The following is a 14527-nucleotide window of genomic DNA, read 5'->3' as shown; positions in this document are numbered from 1 at the left end:
CGCAGTTTCCGTTCGCGGCGCGTCGGCCGCCTTCGCCGCCCGCAGTGTTATCCGCGGCCCGGCCGGCGCCCGGCCGGCGCGTTGTGTCCAAAGCATACCGTGCTGCCACCTGGCGAGACTTTTCGGAACTCTTAGCGCGAACATCCCCATTAGTGGCGAGTGTTTGTTGGCACAAGGCTAGCGAAGGTTGGTGATTGACGTGTTATAAAGTGGAGGTGGGGAACTTATGAGAGAGGAAGCTGGTGGTCAGAACTCATTATTCAATCCTTTTCACTTTTATTGGCATTCCTGGGATGCCTAAGATACTACCGAGAACTGTCTCTATCGTCCCAAAGAGGAAGAACCCTCGCCGGACCTATTGGTTTTCTACATACGCGCCGGCCGAGGGGGGGCGTACGACCCCCCCTCGCCGTTTCGCCCCTGGTGGAGCTGGCGCGTCGCGGAAAAAACGAGCGTGTGCGCCGTTACGAGACGCAGAGATTGGTACCCGATTTTAAGGTCCTAGGTCAACCGGTGACCTCTGAGGTCAGGTCAAGTGCCCCAGGGTACGGTTCAGTTTTTGGTGAATAACTTCGCAAAAAACGGCCGCAGAGCCGCGATTTTGGCAGCATCGTGTTCGCCTTGCTCAGGCGCGTCGAATGGTATACTTTGTGTTCGGGTCAGGTCAACTTGGGGTGTTGACCTCAGGTCAAGGTCAGGTCAGCACCCCCAGGTCACGAAGTTGGTCGAAAGAGGTCATGTCGCATATCATTCGATTTGGCAGGTCTTCCTGAGTCCATTGGTGGCTTTCCCGACTCGCTAGCTCAATTTGATCAAGAGTTATTGACGAAAAACTAATATGACCTTGATGACGTCATAAATGATGTCACGCAAGGTCAACATTGCAAAAGTGACGCATCTCACCTTGCAAGGAGTGCATCAAATCACGATTCTGTGTGCTTGAGATAGTTGGAGATCGTTCCCGGCGCCAGAATAGCAGTTTTCATTTTTCCCCATTGACTTATAATGGTGATGTCACGAAAATGACCTGACCTCATATGACCTTTAGGAAAAATCCGAGATATACAAATTGTGAGACTCATAATGGATACAAGATCCTGCAAGTTTCCTTTCCCTGTAACATCTTCTCTGGCAGTGAGGGCGTTGCGAAGTTGCGACATCTGAAGACCGTGCAGAGGTTCACTTATGACGTCATAGGTCAGTGACCTGACCTGACCCAAAAATGCGATTGGTGTCAAAAGATGCGGCTTGGATCGAAGGTCAGATACGCCAAGTTTCAGCTCTCTATCGCCAACGTGTTCGGAGCTATCGCGAAAAAACCCTATGGGGGGGGGGGGCGGCACCCGCCCCCCCCCCTCGGCCGGCGAGGGTTAACAGCAATAAGCCAGATGCCCTTTTAAAAAAAAAATCAAACTGCAACCATTGTTCATAAATACCTCTAATCACCCTTTAGTAATGCCTTCAGTCACCTTTGTGACACCTAAGGTGATCTTTGTGACACCTCACCCGTCTTCCATGACAGATTTCCGTCCTCTGTGACACTTCACCTTCCCTTTATGACACCCCAACCCCCCTCCTCCTTCCCATGCGCACGGACGCACGCAGCCAGACATGCAACGACGGCAGAGACAAAACGACTGAACTGGTCCGTAAAGTAGTGAAAGTACGGTCTAAATGCGCGAGCAATCCCACGGTTTAGAGCTTCTTACGGCGCTCAAAAGTGTGACCAAAAGTCACGGCTCCGCACGCATACGAGCTTGGACGGTGCTCGGAAAAGTGTGTGGTGTCCGGGCTAGATCCTACAATAGTGAAGCGCAGAGTTGTGGTATCTCCCCCTATCTATGAGTTTTATGACAGAATATATGTTCCCGCAAGGTTATTTAGACACACCTGCGTTTGCGTTGCTGTCTATTCAACCCCATTTATTCAATAAAGTATGTAAGCATAATCTACAGCCTGGTGTCCAAACCTTTTTACATGTCTTTTAATTTTTCTCTTATCTGGTGTTCTGCTTTCCTATAGGTATTCTGTTTGTCATGGGCATCACTGGTTATCTGAACACTTTTCGACCAAATTCGTTTTTCCAATTCCCCAACTTCTCTCAACATTTCTGTGCCCTTTCGAAAACTCCCAATTCTTTCTAACATCTCCTTATTTACCCTCGACCTCTATCTATCTCTCTCCCTCTCCCTCCCCGACCTCTACCGTCCCCGTTTCCTCTCTCTCGGCACGCTCAGTGTCCCATCGGCCAGTCTCTCAGGCCACCTATGCCGGGTCGTCCGACGCAAAAACGCCACCTTCAGTCCCGACATCCACACGCGGTGCACGCGCGCGGGAAGAATCGAGCTCACTGGTGCCGGCTTTCGCTGCGCACTTTCGCCTCCGGGTGGCGTTTTGGAGCTGCGACGAACGGGAGATGAAGATGTTGTGTGGGATAGGAATCATAACTAGGAGGTAGCTAGGTGGTGTAGTTTTGTTAATGCCAATGCATTGCTTTGCACAGCAATCATCATCATCATCATCAATTGTATTACGTCTAGAGACAAGACAAGCATGGGCATAACAAACATACACAATGCACACAAGACATACGCCAGAAAACATATGCACAATCATACCTACACCAAAACATAGGCATACCAAAAACAACATAACACTATCATATGGGTGGCGCTAATATCATTTGTATTAGTGCCCATGCCTCCCCAGTGTTCTGAGCCAGGAGCCAACTGAGCGAGTCGGTGACTCCACAGGGGGGTGTACATGATCTCAGGTGGAATATGACCTCCAGCAACCTGTAGAAGCACACTCATATTGGCCCCACATACGATGAACATACATCTAACGATAGGCGCGCAGTGTCCCGATGAGGCATCCCCAAGAACAAGAGTGGCCAGGCTGGCAACCAGAATTTGGCGTAGGCGGTGATTTTCGCGGAACGCATCACGGAAGCACGCGATGATGGAGCGACGTAGAGTCTCCTGCACCTTCGGTATGTGCAGAGCAGCGAGCAAAGCTGTGTGGTGGGCTCTGGATGGCAAACGTAAGGCAGCTTTGACTGTTGCTGCTTGCCAGGACTCGAGACGAGAGATGTCGGCGGGTCCCAGAGGGCACAGAGCACAACCAAATAACAGGGTCGGGGATACTATGGCTCGCCAAAGGAAAGCTTTGTCAGGGCCCGTCAGGGCCAGGGAGCTGCGAGCTGAACAAACCCGCTCGGGAGAGACCGAAATAGGCGCCTCGTCCACGGGACACGCGTGCATCTACGTGCACTCGGCCCTGAAGGTTCGGGTGCAGCTGAACACAATGTCATTGCGCTGGCAGGTAAGCACATTTGTTTTCTTACCAAACCCATACACGACAAAACAATACCTAATCTGCACAGCTGAAAATCACAAGCGAATCAAAGCAAACAAATCAGACCACACTCCCCTTATCAGCCAGCACTCACTATCACTCTTCCTTTCACTATGTGCGTGCTTTCAAGCCTTCAACACTTCCAAACCTTTGTTAGCTCGGCACTCGCGCTTTTTCTCCCTGTGAACACCTCCTGTTGAGGAAGCGCAGACGGGATGATCCGACATGGCACGCTGGCACGTACCACCATTCATCGGTGGGCATTAGCGAGGCTCGCGGCGAAAAAAAATGTAGGCCGCACCTCCGGCAGGATGCGGGGTGTTTTTGTAGTCGTGATATGGGTCGGGTGGTAGGCAGGTTCCGGGAACTTGGTCCAGGATACTGCCCCGTATCGTTGATGACTTGCAAGTTGTGTAATATAGGCACCCTTTTTATTGACGTTTGTTGTCTTTGCATGCGTATCTAACTATTTCTTATTTATTTTCCTAAAATTTACCAGCATATTCGTTTATTCATTTTTGCTTCATTAAATATTTTGGCGTTGCAACCGGAACGTCTACAATCGATTGTTCCCATAAAGTTCGTCGAGGTTTATACTCAATCTTTTATCAATATAACTCGAACTGTTTTCTACATGAAACATTATTACATGCGTCGGCATTTCAAATGTGATGCCGCAATAACTTCGGAGCGTTAACCCTATTAGTGGCAGGCTCCTGGCTACCCCTATTAGTGGCAGGGGGGGGGGGGCTGTTTACGACCCCCCTTGATATCTCGAGATCTAACGGGCCGATTTTCAAAATTCAAACCGCATTCGATTTCGCTCAACGTGATCTACATTTCTAAAAAACAAAAAATTAAGAAAATGTCAATAGGGGGTAGAGGGGGGTAAAAACGGGCAAATTGCAGATACATTTTAGACTGTTTATCACGGCCAGGTTTCTGAACCAATCTTAACGCAACTTTTGCCGATCGATAGAGAATGAACCAGGAATTCACATGGATCCTAAAAATATGCATTTTCAAAAATCATAGGCGGATACAGATCATTGAGATTGGGGGTACACAAAAAGTATAGTAAATAAGGTTTTTGTTGGTACTGTTTCTAAAAAGGGTGGTAATGGTCTTGTTATGTTACAATTTTCTTATGAGAGAACGACTACAATTGTATTGGTCATGCCTAGGCGGTGTCAGGGCACCTTTGTTGGGAGGTAAAACATAACCCCCTTTTTGGACGCCTGGATCCGCCTATTATAGCAAAAACGTGTCAAAAGAGGATGCGCAATAACTTTGTATATGTTATCACATGATACCTTTCATTCACTGTTCGTAAAACTGGTGCATACAGTTATAATACATCAGCATCGTGATCTTCGCCCAAATGACTCGCTTCACGAATAGGACCCCCCAATTCCCAGTGCTCTGGAGTCGCCCCTGGTAAAGTTATGAACTTGAAATTTTCAGGGAATGTGCCCAATTTAGTTTTAGGAAAAGTCAGAAAATTTCAGCATCGTAGCTTCAGCGGTTTCGGAGATATTCCCGAAAAACCTGAGGGGTGGATGAAAACAACCCCCCCCCCCCTGCCACTAACTAATAGGGTTAAGTAATTAATTGCTTTACATATCCACATATAAGCAGGCTTTCCCTCTCCCCCTCCCTGCCGGAGTCACCGTCCCCGTCCCCGTCCCCCTCCCGCCTGCTTTGGCACGGTGGCCCCGTGCCGCCCGGATGCTGCGGTCTCTTTTTGTTCGCGCCCGCGGTCTCCTTTCCCATCCCATCTCCGCAGGGAAGTGCCACCAAGTCGCCGCGTCATGTCCTCGTGAGATAAAAACCACGGAGCCAGCCCACTGTGCCTGGGTTCTTTATCAGCAAACAAACGCTGAATGGCGCCGCGGGGGTCCACTTTGAGAGATGACTACTGTTTGTTAAACAGGAATGCAGACGGCAGACATTGCTGAAAGAGAAGGTTTGACGGAAGATGGTAGTGATGGAGGAAAATCACTTTTGATTCTAAGATATTTCAATTTGAAGGGTGACGTTATATTTTGACTGAACTTAAGTCTTTCTTAACCCTCGCCCGCACATGCCATTTTCCCATCCTAGAACGCACATGGGGGGGGGGGTGGTTGCCACCCCCCCGCGCCATTTCGTTCCTGTTGGAGATAGAGCTTAGCAGTAAAGACCAAAAAGATTCTTTGGGAAGAGACGAATCCAATGATACCCAGTTTTACCTTCTCAGGTCAGTCATTGACCTTCCAGGTCAGGTCAAACTAAAAAATGTTGCTGTTTTGGGTCACCGTTGGATATCAAGTGCGCTGCTTATCAAATACCGATGACGATGCTGTTTTCTGGTGCCAAGCCAGCTAGAACCTCTTTGTCACACTATCCGACCAGAATTTTGCTGCTGAGGTCATTTCAGGTCAAGTTAGGTCAAGGTCAATTATATGTGTTTGTATGTCTGTGTGTGTCTGTGTGTATACTGATGTGTGCACCGATTGTTTTTGGGTCCATATCACATGAAATCATGATCTGAGAAGCTTTTACCAAAAATGCAGTCAAAAAACTTCACAAAAAGTAAATTCAGCTTGCCTAAAACGCAATTATCCCGCGCCCCAGTGGCGGTCTCAGCCAACTTCGCCCTAGTGAGGGGGGGCATATGTTACCACCCGCCTCTAACTCAAAAACTAAGAGGGCTAGAAAGACGCGGTAAAAAGCAGTCGATAGCTCTCAATGCGTACGTTTGAAAGTATTCGGTCATTTTTCACCTTAGAGCAATATTGGGGTCACCAGAGGTCATCAAAGGTCAAAATTTGCCAATTGCCATTATATTTTTCAGAAAACATGCCGCTATCTCAGGAACTATGGTGGCTAGAAAAATGCATGGAAGAGAAAACGATAGCTTTTGAACTCTTCTTTTGAAAAGGTCATTATCAATATTGACCTCAGGTCAACGGTTTAGCCTCCAGAGGGCAAAAACTCCAAAAATAGCTGTTTTTAAGGAAAGTGTTTTTCGACAATAACTTTCGACTACAAAACGCCACGACATTTCTATGGCCAGAATCGTGTTCCCCTCGCCGAGACGCGTCGAATGAACTATAATATGACCTTGACAGGTCAACTTGAAAATTTGACCTCAGGTCAAGGTCATGACCTGACCGGAAAAGGTCATGTTGCATATCAGTCGATGCGTCTCAACAAGACAAACACAATGAGACCATCCCCAGCGTTCTATCTCTTTCCAATCGCGAGTTATTGGCAAAAAACTGTTTGTAGCCTCAAGTGACCTCGGATGACCTGTCTAGAGGCTATCAGCAAAAATGACACCTTGGTCATCACGAGTGGACTAAATCATTGTGATTCTGAAATATTTGGACTGTTCCGATGCGTACACACGGATCTAGAGGCATTTTCATTTTCTCCATTGACTTGTAATGGAAAGGTCACGCCACTGACCTGACCTTAGGTCACGGATATAAAAAATCCGAGATATACAAATTGTAGGCGCCCATAACAGCATGCATTCCACCAAGTTTAAAACCTTTCTGACAAACACTGCAGGCTGGACATGATTGCAAACTTTTTTTAGGCTTAGTCAGTTAACTAGACCTGGTGACCTGACCTGACATGACCTGGGGTCAAAAATTTCACACATTGTCCAAAATTGATGTACCAAAAGCTACCCCAAGCGGCGCGGCGCTACGCGCCGCGGTTTTTTAGTCACACGCAAAAAACGCGACAGGGTGGTAACATATGCCCCCCCCCCACTAGGGCGAAGGTTATCTTAGATGACCTAGGTTGACCTTGACCCTGACCTTGACCCCTGTACATCGTCGAACAACATGTTCCATGATAGGTGGGAGGTAAGACTGACAAAAAAGGCCGAAATCAGGGTGTCAAAAGCTCACAAGGCCCATGGCAAACGCAAGATGTTGAGAATTGGCCATTTGGGTCATGACATGACCTGAAAAACAAGGTCATATCTCCGAAACCAAAAATCACAGAAACTTGAAATTTTCAGTGGACATCAAGAAAGGATAGACGAGCAGCTATACGAAAAATCAGCCTTCTAGCTCTAAAAATGTGGAGTGCAGAGTAGAAAGACTGCCTGGGGGGGGGGTGGCAACCACCCCCCCCCCCATGTGCGGGCGAGGGTTAATCGATCGGGGAGGGTGATCCTATTGCCGTTTTGTCCTAATTGAGCAAGAACCTTTTGAAAAAAATACGCTACGAATCGCCGCAACTGGTGCCCAATTCGCAGGGTCTCAGCTCAACCGGTGACCTCTGAGGTAATGTCAAGTGATCCAAGGAATGGATCTGGTTTTGTGATAGACTCCCCCCGCAAAAAATGTCCAAAAATATGTGTTTTTTATGTTCATGGTATTTATTGTGCATACTCAAGTCGATTCAGATACTTCTGATTGAGCAGGGCCGACTTGGACGTTGACCTCAAGTCAAGGTCAGGTGAAAGCTGCCCCAGTTATGAGGCTGGCCGAGGAAGGGAAATGTCGTATAGTATGTCATTCAATTTGGCAGTGTATTTTGAGCTCATTAGTACCTTCCCAGAAGCTCATTACTCCCTGAAAGCTTCATTCAACATGCCAGACGTTTGCCAGCACTGAGATGAGGGCATTACGAAACTGCGACATTTCTGAATCATACAGAGGTCCATGTAGAATGTGATAGGTCAATGAACTGATCTTACCTGAAAATGCAATAGAAGCAGTCCCTGCTTCCCATGGCTTGAATCAAAGATCACGTTAGCATATATTCAGCTCTCTGTAATGCACTCTAAGCCACCGCAAATAAACGTCAGGGGGCGGGGGGGGGGGGGCCAACACACCTCTGCCGCAGGGAACGACTAAACTGTCTCTGCTTTTAAAAAAGACCTAAAATCTGTATAGTTTGTAAGGCCTATTTCTCTCTTAGTTCCGTCCTATTTTGATTTCCTCAAGTCACATATTCGGAATCGTATATCAATGTGAACCAATGAGAACCGCTTTTCTGCTGTTTCCGATATTTTAAAGAAGGTCAAAGGTCATGTTGCGTCCCTTGACGTAGGTCAAAATACCAAAATACCTCTAAACCTAGCAAAAACACCACTCATAAACCTTTCATGCCTCACCACCAATTCTTGCCACTATCGAAAGCCAGTGCGTCAACCACCGACTGTTTACCATCTGTTGCATACTGTATGACCAAAAACATGGCCCCGCCAGTGGCGTCAGGTGCTTCTCTTTCACTCCCTCGCCTCGTTTCCACAGCTAGCGACACATTAGCCTCACGCATAGACGTGCGACTGTGGCTTGGGTCGGTGCACGGAAGCGCATGGACAAAGTCGAGCCGACAGAGGAGGTAGCGATGCCGAGACATGCAATATATAAGTGTGGCGCCCGGCGGGAAATGCAGTGCGCTGCCGGGTGTGTTTGTGTTTATCTCTTGGAGAGGTGCTCTGCCGTTCAGGTAAGCACAGCGGAGTTGGTGGGAGGACAGTGAAGAATCTTTTGTGGAGTGGTGAGAGGATGCAAGCTTGGATTCGAGGCAGTGAGGAGACCAAAAGCAGTGTTTTCGAGGTCCCGATGTTGTGCTTTGGCGTAAAGCATCAGTGCCGTGGCAGCTGTGTGAGCTGATTGCGTTTCGATTCGGAAGCAATTGGTGATTTTTCTTCTCGTGGAAACATTGTTGAAAACGTTTTGGAGTGGCAATCGAGCAAAAGTATGATTAGTGCGACACGATGCAATTTTTTTTCTCATTTCAAAGCTTTTTTATTGCGTAAATTCTCATTTTGAAATTGTTATTTAGCTGCTCGATGGATCGGACTTCTTTGCATCTAAACTAAATAGCTCAAGTTTGTTTCTGACTTCCTCATCTCAGATTAAACCGGCCGTAAAGTTCAGTATCTTCATCCATCATCTGTTCAAAATTACGATCCGAAAATCTCATAGCAAATAATGTACAAATGAGCTTCACATTAAAATTACAAGGCAAAAATTTAAACATTTTTAAGTAAAGAGCTTCTACCTTTCTTTTACAGCTATTTTGCTAGTGCAAACAATGCGGGATATTAAATTGTACATTAAATGTTTTTATTCGTTAATTTTTAGTTAGGAAAAATATCTACTAAAATATTCGCGAAACACCGACCATTTGAAAATGACCAAGCAAGGTCAACGCTATTTCCGGTAGCAGGAAAAGTCCATGAGGCGTGTGTCTATTCGCTAACCGATGGCTGATTTTTCGGTGTCAGCCGGTTACGTATAATGACAGGCAGTTTTGCGATGACATTGCGAATTCATCGAAACTCGCAGCTTCAATGAACGTTTTACTCAAGGTTGCTCCGCTAAACAAGCTGTGATAAACACGCAACGGGTAGATTCTGGCGTTTTGTTTTTGTGTTGAGGCAGATAACCGACAGAAAATTGTTATAGTTCTATCCAGTCTATTTTCCACATAGCCTCAACAAGAAAATTGTGGCCATTGAATGATTTAAAACTTATGATGCTACCACCAGTTTTTTTTTTGCTGGGAATTTTACCATATTTTTGCGATAATTAGAGCGTAGCAAGCCTCGAAATGTGATTTGGCATATCACCAGCTGTTTGGAAGTTTTATTATGTCTATCATTAGCGCTAATGGACTTATGCTAACAATCGCCCTGTTTCACTCATGAACTGTGTGGATATGAAATTGATAGTCGCACTCGCATGCTAAAAGTTGAAAACATGCTCCGTTATTTATTTGGCCCAAAGGACTCAAATATTTTGCTACGCACTACAAAAATGTAACAATATGCCCACCCTGTCTGTTACGGAGTTCTCATCATCGCTTTGGACCAATACGATGGTCTAATACCATGCCATAATAATGGTACGATGCCATTCGGTGTAACCACCGAGCTGTGAGATCCTTTGCCGGTCAATGTGACACAGTTTCTCCCCAAGTAGAGGCTATTAAGGTCGCTTGTCCCCCGCCCTCTTGTAAGCAGTCACAAGGCGGTACGGGGGACACTGGAAATGGCAGACAAGACAAACACAGGCGTTACCGTTCTGGGTGTTGTCCGTCTCATGACAGCTGACATTTCCCTTCCGGTGTGGATCATAGAAGAACGATGACTAGGCAAGTTTAGCAAAGGCTGTCAATGGAGATACCCGTTGGTTGAATTGTCTTCTGGCTTGATTGATCCGGATCAAATGATGGGCGAAAATGTGCTAATTTGTGATAGCTGTCATTTGTACTTGTGGGATGCCTTATTCTCGCTGTAATTTTTATGAGTCTGATTGGCTCACATAAATTATTCTCCTTCCGGGGTCATCCTCCGGCTGTTTTCAGGTTGTAATTGGCCTGACAATTTTGACTCTAAAATAAAATATATCAAGCGAAACCGTGCGGAATGGTCGTCACCTCGACTTGAGTGGTAGTAAATAAGAGTTAGGGGCATGACTGGTGCATGGAGCTTATAGGTATTAGGTATATTACGACGAAGGCTAGACAAAAGCTCTGACAAACTTCTTAATCAGCCGATGTCACTTTTATCAGCTTGAATTACCGTTTATTGATTTAAAAGTGTTGTCGCTGATGGACAGTTATTGACCAGCATATATAAATGCATCGGAGGTTACGAAGCCGAATTGCTAGGATTCCTCGAGTGTAAAGCACGTTTCAGGTGAAGCGGTGACACGATCCCTACTAGAGATATTAACCCGCGCCCTGCTGGGGGGGGGGGTGTTTGAACACCCCCCCCCCCCTGTGGTTTTTCGCGAATATCTCAAAAACGGCGGCGCGGAGCGCCGCCGTTTTTGGTACACCTTATCATACATGAATTCTACACATGTTGTGAAAATTTCAGACCAAGGTCATTCAAGGTCAGGTCACCAGGTCACTTGAAGTGACCTCACCTCATAAAAAGTTTCAATGTCTGTCATAGCTACACCAAGTGACCGATCGCTTTGAAACTTTCAGTGATTGCTAAGAGCAATAGCATGTACAAAATGTATATCTCAGAATTTTGATATCGATGACCTAAGGTCAGGTCAATTTTGCGACCTCCCCATTATAAGTCAATGGGAGAAAATTGAAATGCGCCTCTTTTGGACGAAAGACATTATAAACACTCCCAAACACTGAATTACAAGTGTTTTAGACACACTGAACATGGAAATGGTGTCCGTGACCCCTGTTTATGCCCTGAGGTCATCTTAGGTCACGAATGGTATCTAACAGTTTTTCGCAAATAACTTTTGATAGAGGCATGCTAGAGCGATGAAAACGCCTTAGATGTGTTCAGCTCGACGATACGGATCGACTGATATGCAACATGACCATTTCCGGTCAGGTCATGACCTTGACCTGAGGTCAAATTTTCAAGTTGACCTTTTAAGGTCAAGTTATAGTTCATTCGATGCGTCTTGACGAGAGGAACACGATGCCGGTAAAAGTAAGCTCGTACAATGCTTGGGTCAAAAGTTATTGCAGAAAAACTGTTTCCGAAAAAATCGGCTATTTTTGCAGTTTTTGCCCCCTGCAGGCAAAACCGTTGACGTTAGGTCAAATCTGAGAGAATTACTCAGAAAGGGCGTTAATAGGGCTATCGAATGCGCTTTCCCGCGGCGCTGTAGCTCTATTGGTTCCCGAGTTATGCGTTGGGTTCTTGGAAATTGTCGACATTCGACCTGGAAATCGGCGAAATTTTGCCTTCAATGACCTCTGGTGACCTGACCTTTGACCTGACCAAAAAATTGACCGAAGTGATTTCCTCATTATTTTTGACGCTCTTTCGAACGCCGCCTTCCGCGTATCGCTACGTGGCCCAGGAGCCGAGTTAGAAGGGGGGGGGGGTGTTCAAACACCCCCCCCCCCCCAGCAGGGCGTGGAAATCCAGGACCCCCAGCTGGGCGCGGGTTAATCGGATACCAACTTTTTGGTATACCGATACCAAACCGATACCAACTTGGTATTTGGTATTTTAATCGTAATGTGTTTGGTATTTTGTTGGTATCATAAGCCCTCAGCAATGTATAAGAGGCTAAGAAATCGGTAAAAAGTTGGTATTTCCCTCAGTTTCCCAAGTTGGTTTGGTTTCGGTATTTTCCCGTGGTTTTGGTTGGTATTTGGTTTGGTATCGGTATTCCGATTTTCCGTAATTGACATCACTAATCCCTACCTATTTTCCACAGGAAAATGTCGCGCCTTCTCTCTGCTCTTCTGGTGGTCGGTCTGGCAGCAGTTGCCAGATCAGACGAGGAGTTTTACAGTGCGTCTGCGCCTCAGTATTACCAGCCCCAGCACACGAGCAGTTATAGCAACTACTACCCCTCCGGTCCGACCAGCTCTGGTGGCAGGTAGGTCAACAAGTCCTTATTTTGTGCACCCTTGTCCCTTGCAAACTGTAGCCGAGTCTTATGCTGCCGTTTGGCGATTCGTTGTCATAAGGGAGGATGTTAAAGATAATAGTTGTGGTTACCAAAGGCACGCGCTGCGCGCATACTATGCAATAACGCGCATATATAGGATGGTCAGCGATCTCATGAAGCATGCACATATTTTTTACGCTCATCTAAAAGCTGCTGAAATATTTGTGTATGCTGCCTTGAACTTCAAACATAACCTGCTAAGTTACTATTCAAACAGTCAATTACAGGTGATATTGCTCAAATAAAATGAAGGATCATTTTGAAATGCGGTAGAAATGGGCACGTATTCGAGTCATTATTTACTAAATCTGCTGCTTTTAAAAAGCAGGATATCATTTTACGGCACTGGAAGCGTCACAAAATGATGTCTATTTTTTGCAGCATCCTGGACAGTCTCCTGGGAGGCAACAGACGTCAATTTGATGTTCTTGGTGGAGGACTGGGTAAGAAAATGATTTTATGTATGAGCCTCCAACCTAACGCACATGTAGAGCTGGTAGAATAATAAAATACTTTTGAACAAAAACTTTTGTTACAAAATATGCGTTCAGAAAACTTGTAAAAATAAAGTCTGAGCCATCAGAACATTGCATTTTTTTTTTACTAATTCAATGGTTTTGAGTCAATACGGTCCAAAAATCATCATTCTCCTTTTCTCTTTAAACACGCAATAATCGATAGGAAAATACCCCAGATTCACGCATTTTTCTCTATTTCCCACAGCTGGACCTCTGCTCATCCTGGTCGGGATTTTCGTGATCGGCACTGGCCTTCTGGCTGGTGCGGCCTACATTTCAACGGTCTCGTCCGGCCGTGGCCTGGACACGGACCAGTGGGAGGTGGACCACTCGGTCTGGATGGAACAACTCAACAGAGATTTCGAGGACTCGTGGAGCACAGAATGATGCGGGAGAGGTTGTTAGGAGAATAGCTGTCTTGTTGTTATGACTTTGACAATGGACAATCGACGGACGAATATGAAGACTTTTTCAGGTTTTATTTCGAGCGAGTCGTTGTCGAACTACGCTGTCATATCACATGTCTGTTTCATTAGGTGCAAGTAATGCCAGTTCTTTGTAAATATCGGCCAACATTTTTTTCAACGGTTTTTTATCAAGCTGACAGTGAGCCAGTCTCGTATATCTATCGTTGTTGAATGTCTGAGCCTTTTGATTACGCTATGTTTGGGGTGTTGGTAAATTATTTTACATGTACCTACATATATGCTGTTTTGTGCCAGAAATCGTTATAAGGAGAGCCATTGTGAAAAACTCTTTTCAAAACAAGTGAGCTTTTGTCAACAATAAGCTGACTTCGACGGTAAATTGGCACCCCAAAGATGTAAAACGTTTTGAAAATGACATAACTACTCACGTTCCATATTCACTAGCTAATGTTCACCGACGAAGACCATGCTCAACTGTAACCGACAATGCGCCTAGTTATTTATTGCTTACACGAAACGACGACTCATTCACCCTTTTGCTCTTTCCATAAATCATGTGTGTGCCTAACTGTTCACGCTGGTACACTTGACTGTTGTGATCTGCTGTGTTACAAACCACCGTTTAACTGATGTTTGTTTTAAAGTGCTCATTATTGTTTTGTATTGTTATTTGTTGCATGTTTCTTATATAGACAGCAAGGTGTACATTTCTGGGATGGTTCAATTGACGGGTCTTGCCAATATCGAAACTTGTGTGCGTCTCGTGGAACTGTTCTTCACTAATGCAGTGTGCAGGAATACAACACAGACTGCTATA

The 14527-nt window shown here is 45.8% G+C and overlaps 1 protein-coding gene across 1 annotated transcript; it reads left to right on the top strand.

Moving 5' to 3' along the window:
* The first annotated feature begins 8618 nt into the window (after positions 1 to 8618).
* LOC122372962 lies at positions 8619 to 14527 on the top strand. Its single transcript, XM_043350650.1, has 4 exons — positions 8619 to 8817; positions 12528 to 12692; positions 13146 to 13207; positions 13488 to 14527. The coding sequence occupies exons 1-4, from the start codon at positions 8726 to 8728 to the stop codon at positions 13667 to 13669; spliced, it is 501 nt and encodes a 166-aa protein (XP_043206585.1). The 5' UTR covers positions 8619 to 8725; the 3' UTR covers positions 13670 to 14527.

This window comes from Amphibalanus amphitrite, unplaced genomic scaffold (assembly GCF_019059575.1).
Source record: "Amphibalanus amphitrite isolate SeventyFive unplaced genomic scaffold, NRLGWU_Aamphi_draft 001424F_arrow, whole genome shotgun sequence".
Lineage (NCBI taxonomy): Eukaryota > Metazoa > Arthropoda > Thecostraca > Balanomorpha > Balanidae > Amphibalanus > Amphibalanus amphitrite.
This window is presented reverse-complemented; position numbering and strand designations above follow the sequence as displayed.